The 12,773-nt window shown below is 51.1% G+C and overlaps 2 protein-coding genes across 2 annotated transcripts; one reads left to right on the forward strand and one right to left on the reverse strand.

The window, feature by feature from the left end:
• The first annotated feature begins 199 nt into the window (after positions 1–199).
• On the forward strand, positions 200–3,305 carry RRP7A (ribosomal RNA processing 7 homolog A). The gene is made up of 7 exons (XM_054271426.1): positions 200–267; positions 496–638; positions 810–935; positions 1,211–1,334; positions 1,944–2,041; positions 2,441–2,639; positions 3,076–3,305. Exons 1-7 carry the CDS (start codon positions 216–218, stop codon positions 3,159–3,161), a joined length of 828 nt encoding a protein of 275 aa, XP_054127401.1. The 5' UTR covers positions 200–215; the 3' UTR covers positions 3,162–3,305.
• Positions 3,306–4,311: 1,006 nt separating this feature from the next.
• SERHL2 (serine hydrolase like 2) lies at positions 4,312–11,980 on the reverse strand. The gene is made up of 11 exons (XM_054271416.1): positions 11,767–11,980; positions 11,582–11,695; positions 10,565–10,606; positions 9,813–9,832; positions 9,553–9,627; positions 8,665–8,774; positions 8,310–8,389; positions 7,946–7,980; positions 7,112–7,188; positions 5,600–5,693; positions 4,312–5,244 (listed from the first exon to the last, which is right to left on the reverse strand). The coding sequence occupies exons 1-11, from the start codon at positions 11,912–11,914 to the stop codon at positions 5,128–5,130; spliced, it is 912 nt and encodes a 303-aa protein (XP_054127391.1). The 5' UTR covers positions 11,915–11,980; the 3' UTR covers positions 4,312–5,127.
• Positions 11,981–12,773: the final 793 nt, after the last annotated feature.

Raw genomic sequence — 12,773 nt, forward strand, 5'->3', positions numbered from 1 at the left:
TCTTTAAAAACAATTGCCTTTGAATGTTTCTACATCTCTTTAAGATTTACTTGCCTCTCTCAGATTACAGACAGTGCGTGAGTTTTACACTCTTTTTACAAAAACATAAAACAACCCCGCGGCTGCGGCGACTCCAGCCGCCGCCATTAGCAGGGCCGCGCCGCGCCCGGGAACTACAGCTCCCGGCGGCCCCCGCGCCGCCGCGCGCAGACAAGATGGCGGCCGCCACGGGGCGTGCGGCGGGAGCTGTGCCGGCGGGATACACGGGTGAGGGGCAGCGGGGGGCACCGGGAGCGGGGCCGGGGGGATACGCGGGTGAGGGGCAGCGCGAGGCCCCGGGAGCGGTGCCGGCGGGATACGCGAGTGAGGAGCAGTGCCGGGCACCGGGATACGGGGGTGAGGGGCAGCGCGGGGCACCGGGAGCGGGGCCGGCGGGGTACTCGGGTGAGGGGCAGCACGGGAACGGGGCGTCTCAGAGCGGTGCGTCCCTCGCAGCTCTGGCGGTGAAGTTCGCGGAGCGGCAGCGCTCGCACCACTGCCTGTTGGTGAAGGAGCACCAGGTGCGGGAAGGGGCCGACACCGCGCACCCGCCTCGCCGCACCCTATTCGTCCTCAACGTGCCCCCGTACTGCGGCCCGGTGAGTGGGGGCGGCTGGGGACCGAGGGCAGGGCTTGGGGGCCCGGGAACCGGCCTGTGCCTCGGGGCTGCTGGGCCCGGGGAGCCGCCCGGAGAGCTGTGCCGGCTGTTCGAGGGAGGCATCGCTCCTGCTTTACTGAACCGCGTGTTTTCTCTTACTCTCCCTTTTAAGGACTCTTTGTCTAGGCTGTTCTCCCGCTGCGGGCATGTGCAGTCTGTGGACATCTGTGACAAGCCAGGGCCAGGAGAGAAAAAAGATAAACTGGCATCGAAATTCTTTGACCACAAAACTCTAAAGGTAAAGCTTGGGCGGGGTAGAGGAATACTGATGGTTCAGTGGGAAAAGATGGCAAGTACTGAATGGTTCTCTTCAGAACACGAGGCACAGGAAACCATATGGGGGGGGCATTGGGTGCATGATTACTTACTTAAGTTTACACTGTCTTTTTTTTGCTATCCTACTGCCCCTTGTGGTTTGATTTTTATTTTAAGTTATTTGTACTGCAGTTCCTTGCTCCATTTCCAATTTCTCTTACATAATCTGACTCACCTGGGTGTTTTTTTTTCTTTTAGGGATTTCAAGTAGCATATGTGGTGTTCAGAAAACCAGCAGCTGTCCAGGCAGCCAAGGCTCTATCACAAGAAGGTCCCTTGCTAATATCAACAGAGAGCCACCCTGTGAAAACTGGCATTAGCAGTATGTCAGCTCTGGCTATCTTTCTGTGGGCTAATGCTGGGCAAGAACTATACTCATTGCTTGTTGAATTCTACCCTGCTTGTCCCATTTTGTTCTAAGCTGGGGGATGTTCAGTGTTTTATGTTCTTTCATTATTCACTGGGTAGCAATCTTTTTGAAGTCTGGTCCAGTGACCCTATGGGAGAGTGGGGACCCTTGGAAGGGTCCTTTTTCCCTGACATTTTTTCATGTCCCTCTTGCATAGATTCAGAGATACTGTCTGCATCTTGTCCTCAAAATGGCGACCAGACTCCTCCAGCAGGCCCCAGATGTCTGTCAAGTTGACAGCACTTCACGTGTAATGGCTTGATAGAAGCACAGCCCTGAATTTTGTGCCCCTTAGGGTTAAGGCTGGCCCACTTCTGCCTGGGCAAGTTGCAAACTCTTGCCGTGGCATATTGATTGTGCTCACAGCCAAGTCTATTTGAGCTGTGGCAGGGGGAAGCTGAACACAAATGGGAACAGTATGTCCTTCCCCCATGCTAGAGTTCTCTCTAGAGCTGCCCAAAAGCACCACACTAGCCTGCTTGTAACAGCAGCTGCTGCTGTCTTGTGCCCTCTCTGTCTCAGAGTGGATCGCCAGCTATGAGGCCTCCATCGTGGATCCGAAGGAGCTGAAGGCTGAGGTGGACGCCTACATGCAAGACTATGATAAAAAGGTGGCAGAGGTGAGGCCAGGCTGAGGAGGGAACCCAGCTAAGCAGATTTCTTGGGGCAGAGGGAAAGAAGAGAGATTTCTCAGTGCTCTAGCCATAGTGGAAAGGACTGAGGGTCTCTCTGTTTGGCAGAGGTTTTTTAACTCCCAGTTGCTGGTGGGCAGTCAGACCCAGGCTTGGTCTGCAACACCTGACCCTTCCCCTAGGGCTTACAACAGATACCCACAAATAAATTGGTTTGTGGCTGACGAGCTGAGAGCTGAATGCCTGCAGCCCTGATCCCATGCCTTCCTTTAAATCTTGTGTGGAAGCAGGAGCCGTAACTTTGCCTGTGTTTAAGGGAGGGCTGTGGGGAGTTGTGCATTAGGCTGTGCCTCTGCACTGGGCTGCCTCACCCTCCTGTTGTTGCAGGAAGAAGCCAAAGCAGCCCTGGAGGAGGGCATTCCGGACGAGGAGGGCTGGGTGAAGGTGACGCGGAAGGGCCGGAAGCCCGGCCTGCCCCGGACAGAGGCTGCCAACCTGCGCGTGCTGGAGAGGGAGAAACAGAAGAGGGCCCGCAAAGAACTGCTCAACTTCTATGCCTGGCAGCATCGCGAGACCAAGAGAGAGCGTGAGTGTGCAAGTCTCCTCCTGCCCCTGCCTGGGCCTTGTCTCTCACACCACGGCCCAAAGAGACAGGTGGCATCCAGCTGCCACTAAGCAACTGGCTGACTGGATCTGAATGGCCCCTTGCCACCACCTGTCCTAGCAGGGGCTGCTGGAATATTTTGTGGGAGGGTGTGGTTTTCTAAGAGGTGCTTATTCAGTCTGCACAAAGGCAGCAGTTGAAGGGGGAAACTAGCCAATTCCTCCCCAAGAGGGAGCTGCAGCACCACCGGAGATGAACAGCTGAGCCCCAGCTTGGCACTCAGCTGAGGTGTAAAAGCATCTGCTCTGGGAAGTGGCTGGGACTGAGCCGCCCCTCCAGTGTGTGGAAGTGAAACTCCCAGGAGAGGGAGATCTGCTGCTCTCGTGTGACCTGTTCTTTCTCTTTTCCTATGTTTTAGACATTGCCCAGTTGAGGAAGAAATTTGAGGAGGACAAGCAGAGGATTGCACTGATGCGAGCCCAGCGCAAGTTTCGGCCATACTAGGTTGTGCTGAGCTGTTCTTCAGGTGCTGGAGAGAGTAGGAGAGATGCCTACTGTCTCCATTTGTCAAAGGATTTCGAGGAATTAAGGCAGCTTTGGGTTGCCTCTACTTTTGGATCTGAAACCGAAGGTCCCAGCAACTGCTGCTGGAGGGACCAGCAGTTGCTGCGTGGATACTTTACTTGCACCAGTATCCACCTGCTCTTCTGTCATTCAGCCCCATGGCATCACTTCTCAGGGTGCTCAGGTCAAGGGGCTGAGGCACATCCTGTGACAACCTGCATCTCCCTGCCACCCAAAACTACACCTCCTAAAACTTGGTGAAAACTGGGATTGATCTAGCACAGCCTCTGCAGGGGCAGGGAATGGCTGAAGAACTGTAAATAAACTGTTGCCGCTGTTTTCAGAACATGGGAATGCTTCTCTCTCCCCTCTGGTCTCCTGTGGGAAACAGCTTCCTGTGTGCTGGGGTGGTGGTAAAAATCCTGGCTTGTAACCTGGTGCTCCTTTGCACATTTTATTGAAGGAATGAGGGAAGTGACTTTAGGAAAAACCTAACTGTGACTTGTCACAAGGAAAGATCAGTGGTTTGGTAGAGAGCCCTACTCCTTCTCTTGGTGATTCCCTCCCTGGCCAAGTGTGGCAGTGCCCAGTCATCCAGCTGTGCATGGAGCTCTGCAGCCATGTCTAGGCCATGGGAATTTCCTAATACCCAGCATTGTTGCAAGAACAAATGCCACTTTGAGCAGCAGGTTTGGAAGGAAAAACCAGACTCTCCATGCCCTGTTTCCACTTAACCTGTCCCCAGCCCACAGAAGGCAGGTAAGGATGGCACCAGGCACGTTTAGGTGTGGAGCAATGGTTTTGTGCTGCTCCTATAGCATTTGTGCAGCTCTGGAATAGTGGGAGGTCTGTGATCAAAGTAACCCACCCAGTCCCAGGCTTTTACACATTTATTTTACAATCTGCAGCCTCACTAGAGACGTGACCATGAATGTAAGGTGGAAATGGTGGTAAATTCCAGAGAGCTGAGATAAAATGTATTTACCCTCTCCAAAAAAACCGACTGCAAATACAGTTTGCATTGCTTGCAGAGATGACAGGCCTGCCTGCTTCAGTGGGATTTTGCATCAATTTAAGTGGGAGGCAGATCCTTAAAAAGGCCTACCTAAGGCAGACAGTGTGTAAAAATGCTGCCTCCCAAGATGCATTTCAGCTGCCTGGGTGAGCAGCCTCAAAGAGAAAAGAGGTTTGTTCTCCTCTAGAGTCAAGAAGATGGACCTAACATCGGAATATTAATCTTTATTTAGGACAGAAATTGTCTCTGCCAACTTTTCCATAATTTGTAGTTCTCCCAGCTGCTTCAGCTAGAGGATTAAGGATTCTCTAGCATTCATTAAAATGGCTTTCTCTGCACAGGTGAGCTCTCATTTAGGCTGATTCTTAAACAGTAGTTCTCACAATGGAACAGAGACACTGAGGCCCTCTAAGCTCAGGCATCTATGGAAGTAAGCACAGAAGCAGAACACTTTCCTTGTTTTACAGTAGGTTAAATCCTGGGAGCAGCCTGTCTGCACCATTCTCAGGTAGGAGGCAAGATGAGCCACCTCTATTGCAGTGCCTAAGCTGGGGAGCTGCTGCTGTCACAGATCATGCCTCTGCCTTGTGTTCTGCTCTGTTTCAGGGTGCAAGTTTGGAGTAAGCCATGGGGAAGGCCACTCTGGGCCTCTATCCCTGTACTCACAGAGCTGGAAGTAGAGCAAGGATTCCTTCTCCCTTTGGCAAATGAGATACTTTGCTCAGCTCTCCTTCAGAGTACCCCTGGCAGACCTGCTTCCACCCTGCAGTGAGCTAAGCATAGGAAAGATTATCACAATCTAATGCTGGATGTGAGGTAGGAATGGTGACAATTCTGGAGCTTGCTTGTTAGCTCCCAGTTCTCCTGGACTGCTGCAGCTGTGAGGGCTTCCTAGAGTCTGGCCCTGGTGTTCTGTGCTGTCAGGAAGTTGCTGATGATCCCAGATACCACCTCGGGCTCATTCAGGTGCACAAAATGACTCCCAGGCACTTCTGCTAGCTGGATGTGCTGGAGGGAAAGAACACAAGGAGATGTGAAGATGTGGACCAGGAAAGTGTTCCCTGAAGCCCACACTGCCGTGTGACAGTCGTAGGAAGGGACAGGGCAAGTGAGGCAGGACGGAGATGGGAGGACCAGGGAAGAGCTGGGTCCAGAGGGCAGTACTAACCTGGGACTTTGGCAGCAGTAACAAAGTGACTTCCTCCCCTGACTGCACACACTCCCCCACCCCCTGCCCCATGTGAGGGCTGTGCTGTTCAGGTCAAATCACCTCCTGGAGGGTGCCCACCAAGGTCAGCTGCTTCCCAGCTGCTGCTCCCAGGCTGGTGGCCAATCGAGGTGCAAGGATGACATTTGCTCTCACCTCTTTGAGGTTAGACTCGAATGCCTCCTGCAGGGCTTTCACAAAGTGATTTCTGCTCGGTAGGTTGTGTGGTACCAAGAGTCCATCTTGTGATCTGAAAACAACAGTGAGGCTCAGTTCAGCACCCAGTGTGCCTCCATTTGTCTTTGTGGCTGTCCTGGGTAGAATCAGTGTTCCCAAGACAGTAGGGTGACAAACTCAGCTGTTCTTCCCAGGCTGCTCGTAAGCAGCAGGTGACAGGCCCATACATGGTAGTCAGAGTGCACCACACAGCTTGGCTAAGCAGCCATTTTATATCAAACTAAAAGGTGTAAAACCTTGTGTGACTGCCTAGTGGTATCAGAGTGGGGACTGGCTAAATATTTTCCTCTAACTGGTGTGAAAACATCATTCCCTGCTCTGCCTTCTGCTCTTAACTTCCTTCCACATCTCCCCTCAGTCCATTCTGCCTCTCTTTGCTGCTTATTTAACCAAGTTATGCCCTGCTCAGAGAGGGAGGTACCAGGGTAGTTGCCCTGGAGAAGTCAGCATTACATCTCCTGCAGAGCTAAGATCATGCTGTCTCCTACTGTGCTAGTCATGGGACAAGCAGACATCTCAGGCTCAGTGGCATTTCTATGGCACAGAGGACTTGACCTCAGCACAATATTACATTTCTGGACAAGTAGGAATAACCTGAAGCAGTTAGGATATTAAAACAGATCAGGGAAGTCAAAACTGTACCTCTTTTCTCAACTGCTAGCACTTCTTGTTTTCTAGACAATCTTCTAACAGCACCCCACCAGCCAAGGTAGCCAGAGCCCTGCACACCTTGCCCTTGAAGGAGATGGGGAAAGGCAGAGGACGATTTGCAGAACAAGCTGTGCACCCAGACAGCTTAACAACTTGGCAAGCCACTGGCCCTGTGCCCAGAAGCTGCTGGCCCCAGGTGCCACAGGAAAGAGCTTGGAGGAGCTCAGTCAGACCAGGGGCTTCAGGAGTAGCTGGAAGAGATGGAGACTGCTCTAGAGTTCCACCTGTTTGCTCAGGCAAGAGGTTTTGGGGCCTGGAGAAGGGGGCAGGCTGGGTTCCTGACTGGGGTAGAGTCAGGTCAGGAGGACAGCAAGTAGGTGTGGTGCTGTGGAGGGTCACATATTTGCCAGGCTGGCCCCTTGCTGCAGTGCCAAGGAATGGAAAGTTGTGAGGTGGGATTGTGAAGCCAAGAGCATGGGGAAGATGGGGCAGGACTAACATTTCCTCAGCCTTGCACCAGGGAGTCCCAGCCTGAAAGCAGAGTGCCAGGCTGGGAGGATGTTCCAGTTGCTGTCTGCCTTCTCCACGAGCCTACCCAACCCAGGGCAGTGGTGGGGAACTGGGAAATGCTTCTCACATGTGAAGCTATACTGTTACACCAGCTGGCCAAAAGCCTGGATGACTAGTGCAGAGGAAGGGGTAGTGGAGGACTCCTTCCTAGCCTTCATTCCTTCCACTGAGGGAGACAGCAAGGGTTGGTATGGTTTGTGCCTCACTCACATAATGATGAGAACACGGTCCTGGATCTTCTGCAGGAGCTTCACACACTGCTCCACCGTGAAGAACTCTCGACTCTGCTGCAGGTGCAAAGAGAGGGAAAGTGTCAAAGCCCAGGGACAGCAGCTGGGGGCAGAGGGTGTCCCCAAGCTCTCCTGCACAAGTAGCTCTGAAGGTAGAAGTAACTGTGGCCCTGAAGCTTCCATGCTGGGACATGACAAGCATCCAGGCTGCCACCAGGAGTAGATGGCTCTGCAAAGGCTCCTTCTGTCCAGCTGTGTTTCAGGGCTGCCAACAACATTGCCTGCTGGGCTGCAGCACATATGGGAATGATCTCATAGAGAAAAGCTTTAAAAATCATTTTACTAAAAAGGAGAGAGAGTACATTACCCTGGCTTCCATATCCCGGCAGTAGCACAGATAGAGGAGGCCCTAATTGCTTAAAAGTGGCACAAAACTATCAAAATAGCAAACCTAAGGACTTTGTTCCACTCCCCTTCTTGTTCAGGTCACCTGACATGCTGACAGAAAGCATCCATCCATCTGCTGCCTGAAGAGTTATAACAGTAGGAAAATGTGGCCAGGAGGCCTTGGGGCAGAGGAACTTCTTAAAAAACAAACAGTAACATTTTCCAGTGACTCTGTAAGCTGAATCAATGATCAAGTGCAGGCTCTTTTAAAAGCAGCATTTAAAGGACTTGTGGAATTTGGGGAGCAGCAGGTAAGCAGCTGGGTGGAGGCAGGGCCTAGCTCAGTGAGCAGGCATCCTCTGTGTGAGTGTTCTGTGAGCTCAGGGCTCCCAAGCAGCAGGGGGCATGGCAGAAGAGCAGTGCTCACCGTACGGGCTCTCATGTCTCTGTTATACACCAGCCCTGGAAAGAAAAAACAGAAGGTTTTCTTAGGAGCAGGAGTTGTTCGGTTTCAACTCACTTTTGGGGTCTGCCCAAGACTTTCTGAGATAGGAAGAACAGGATTAATTCGAATTTCTCCTTATTTTAAAATCTGTTTTCTTTAGCTGTTTTAGGATTGAGCACCAAACCCAGCTGCTGGGAATGGAGAACTCTGCCTCCAGACTTAATTGATCCCATCCAGGCTGTGTAAATCTGTAGCTAGGGCACCCTGTACCCTGCAGAAGACAATGGCTGTTGGCACCAGTCCTCTCCCACACCCAGCAGTGGCCCAGCACCACACAGCCCCTTACCAGCGGGTGTCTCAGTTGCTCCTCGCTGCAGCAGGATGGCCCCACCCTCTGCTGTCAGATGGCTGTTTGCTTCTAAAAGCCTGAGGGAGACATGGCAGAGAGATTGTGATGCTGGAAAAAGGGAGGAAGTGAAGCAAAAATGCCATGACAAGGTGACAGTGAGCTCTCGGGCTGCTTCAGAAAGGAGCAGGAAGAAGCAGCAGCTTCTGGCAGCAGAAGCAAAAGGTCATGCTGGGATTCCAGAAAAGGACTTGAAAGGTGAAATGCAGAGATGGTTTTCCTTTCTTATATGTGCAGCTGTAACTCTGTCAAGGTGAGGGCAGGCAGTAAATGAAGAGGATGGATGGGAACCCACCTCTGCAATGCTGCTTCAGGGCTCCGTGCTTTGGGAGTTTGCTGCTTTGCCTCCAGACTCAGCAGTCTGTCGATCACCCTCCTTTTTGATTTCAGCCATGCCTCAGTATCCTGAAACACAGAGAGGTGGGGAAGAGGAGTAACCCCTTTCTTCTGAGTGATTTTACCCTTTATTGGAGAGGGGAAGAGAGAATTTCACTCTTCAACATCCCTCAGAACTGGCATCAGTTATGGGTATCTTATAAAAAAAAACTCCCATAATTTCTGGGAGAAAGGCCGTTTTAAATAAATACAGCAATACTGCTGTAATTAACTTATTAACCTTTTATCCTTGCCATCTTTTCTAACCCTTCCTATCCCACTTCTGAGTTGAGGACAACTCTCCAAAGTTTGGTATTTTTTTCTCTCTGAACTAGTTTTGTCTCTCTGAACCACTACTGCCAGCGAAAGCTCCCGCATCTGGTAGCAATGATGGCAAGCTGGGAATGTAGCTTTATGAACTGCCAGGAACAGAAAAAAATCTACCAGTCTTGTCCCCAGGTCCCCCAACCTGCTGTTGGCAAAAAGATAACCTCAGCTGGCAGTTGCCTGGACAGAGGTTCCACTTTCCTTTGTTCAAGGGCTTGGCACAGACAAGAAAATTTCAGTGCTAAGGGACTGCAGGATGTGGAGCTCTACCAAGTGCCCCCCAAGGGCCACCCTAAGGACAGACTTCAGTCTGTGCAACAAGGAGCAGATCAGTGCCTGCCAAAAGGAAGAGCCCTAGGACTTGTGTGACCTGCCAGGAAGTGGTCACACCAGTGCTTTCTCTGAACAAGTGAGGAAAAGAAAAAAAAACATATATTTTTGTATTTTTAAAAAGTGAAGGGAAGGACACATGAGCTCTAACCTCTGGAGCCAGAAGAAAGCCAAGACTTTCCAGCAGGATCAGCTTGTCCACCATCTCAGGATAAAGGAAACAGAACTGAGGAGAGATGAAACAATAAGAAAATGAAAAGCTGAGCACTGAGTGATGTCTATCCTGCTGCATGGGAGAGGGGTCAGGGAAGGGCCTCTCCTCCCGAGATCCAGGTCTGCCCCTTCATTTCTGTCCTGTTTGTTGTTGCAGCTGCAGAAATCAACCCCGTGAAGCAATGATGCTTTACTCACCATTCCTGCCACAGCCCCACCTGCAAAGAAGAAAAGGGTGCTCAGTAATGCACAGAACAGCCCCTGGTAACAGAAATTCACCTTCCTCACAGCAGGAGCCACCTCAGAAATAAAAATGTGCATTGTACCATGGGACAAAACCCCAGTACAGAGGGGAGCTCTCCCAGCCCACAACATGCAGGCAGAGACCAGGGCTGTTGACCTGCTGTGTTCCCCATCTTGTGCCATTTCCACCTCCCTCAGACAGCAAAGTCCAAGGAGGAGTTACTGTTTAAAATGTCTTGGTGTGCAGGTCCTGTTAGCTGTGACCAGAGCAGCCCTGGGAAGCAAACTCCAAATTGTGGCAAAATCAAATCATATTCCAAGCTCAAAGGAGTGGATCCTAGAGCCCAGTTCCCCTCAGGCAGCTTTACAGCCCACCAAACAGGCTGTCTGTTCCCAGGCTTTGTGGGGACCAGGCAGGAAGGCCTGCTGTGAATTCTCCTGCGTAGACCACCCCTCTTTGCCAATCACTGTTCTGTCCTGTGGGTGGGGGAAATGCTCACAGCAAGAGTTACCACTGTCTGTACTGCAGGGTCTTGAAAACAGGCATTTCAAACACAGGCAGAGATTTTTGAATCACTCAGGCAGGAACCTTGTACTTGGCATAATATAATAAATATTCCAACCCAGCTCCTAGCAACATGTCTTGGAAGTTAATTATCTATTGCTTTCTATTAATCTCACAGTTTACAAGGACCAGAGCCACTTACCCATACTGTGACCCATCAGGGTGAACCGTCTCCACTGCAAGGCTAAATGGCAAAAGAGAAAAACAGACAGCGCTGCATTAGAAACCAGAGCAGCAACATCTTGCTGCTTCTCTACTGACATGGGCCCTTTCTCCCAGGAGGGCTTTTGCACTACCACATTTGCCTCTTAATCCAGAAACCAAGCAGCTAAGTGGGCCGATTTTGAAGAAAAAGAGCATTTACCACCTCATTTTCATGGTAGTTAAGTCACACTGCTCCCAAGTTCTCTCTATATGTCAAACAAACTCCGGCAAAGTCCCATTCACTGCCAGATATGAGACTGGCAAGAAGCAGAGGAGCCTGACTGGGTAGCATCTGGTGGAAGAGAGAAACCTTTACAGAGCATCCTGCTGCAGGGCATTCTGCAAGACATGTGAGGACACAGAGCCAGGTCTGCTGCATTGAGGGAGGTATGATTCCAAGTGAAAGCTTTCTGCACCATTTAGCATATCAGGCTCTTCAGACCATTTTTAGGGCACTCTGGGAGGCTTATAGGAAAATACAGCTTTATCAGTGCTGCCCATCTGAAATATACCTCACTGAAAGATGGGATTTACCCTCTGAGAGCTTCTAGAGGCTCTTTTGTGTACTGAATGGGGAATCTAAAATCACACATGCCAAATGTACAGATGGACAGTTACATCAGGAGTTATTAGGAGTACAAGACTCTTTGACTTTCAGATTTCTTTGCATGATACTAAAGCAAGTAGTAAACTGCCATCAGGGAGAACCAGAAGTTTCCAATTTACACCTAACACTGGTTAGGGGTCACTGACTGCTTAAAAAAAGCCAGTCTGGCAAAACCATTTAGTTGCATCCACCACTTCACCACTACAGCTTTTTTAGTACAGAAACACTAGCAGCAGGGGGAGAAGGAGGGGGAACTGAAAGTGCTGCTTGCTTGCTGGAAAGAGCAGGACCAATACAGCACCCCCTCCACAAGCACCCCCTCGAGGGTTCCTTCCTTCCAGTACCCACCTGCTGCCACCCGGCGCACATCGGTCACATAATCTAGGAAATGGTAGGGGCAGCCTGCAGGTCGGTGGGAGGACAAACCATGGCCAGAAAAATCCATTGCCACATAATAACAACCTGAAAGGGAAAGAGGATTAGATGTGCAGCCCAGCCACACAACACAATCCATCCTGATGAGCCACACCTACCTCTGGGGAGCAGTGGAATGAGCTTGTCAAAGGTGTTGGCATTGTCCAACCAGCCATGCAAACACAGCACAGGGTGTCCCTCTGAGGGTCCCCAGGCCTTGGCTGCCACATGTCCCCAGGGCACAGGGAACTTCAACTCTGAGAACATGCCCAAAACAGGGTGATGTCCTTGGAGAGTCAGTACTCTGAGAAGGTCCCAGGGGTCTTGTTAATGGTCTAGAGCTGTGAAAAGAGTAATACAGGTCTTTAGTAACTCACCAGTCTCCTGTGGTCTTAATTAGCAGCTTGATGATTTACAGCTCCCCATTCAACATCCCAAGCTGCCGTTCCTGACTGCCTGTTTGGGGAATCCTCCTCCCAGCACGTACTAGCTATGCTCCTAGGAAGAAATAATCTTTCCCTATGCAGGAGGAGAAAGTCTTCTCTGTGTCTCTGCAGCAGCTGCAACCTGACCAGAAGGCACAGGAGATCCGGCAAGAGGGAACCATGCAGAATTCCCCCAGCTAGCTGCAGTCAGCCAGGCACCTGTCCTGGGCCAAGAAGACAGTTTGGGGAATAAGGATGCTGCCTCCAGCATTAGATTGTTGCCACCTTGCCCTCTTTTACCTTGGTGCTTCTCTTTCGCACCACAGCTTGACACATTTGCTAGAGCAGCTGGCTCCATGCTGCACAGCAGGTCACTGCTGCCACCTGCCTGTGCACCCCTCAGGGCCAGGGACTTTTGCACGGGATATGGGTCCACAACCTGCCAGGCACTTGCTCAATCTCAAAACATCTCATTTACCTGGCAATTACTGACCCTTGCTCAAGCACCAGCTCCTGAGTGAACCCAGCCTCTGGCGACCTTCCAATGGTAGTTTAAACATTTCCCTTTCACCCACAAGCCACAGGCAACCTGACTACCTCCAAGTCTTTCATGTCATATCCCCTTCCAAGTGACTTGTCTTGCGTATCTGCTCCCTTAATTAGCCCTCTGAGACCGCACAGCAATTAAATCACTCTACAGC

The sequence above is a fragment of the Melozone crissalis genome, unplaced genomic scaffold, assembly GCF_028551555.1.
Source record: "Melozone crissalis strain CALT ecotype California unplaced genomic scaffold, PUWL_Pcris_2 ptg000004l_1, whole genome shotgun sequence".
NCBI lineage: Eukaryota > Metazoa > Chordata > Aves > Passeriformes > Passerellidae > Melozone > Melozone crissalis.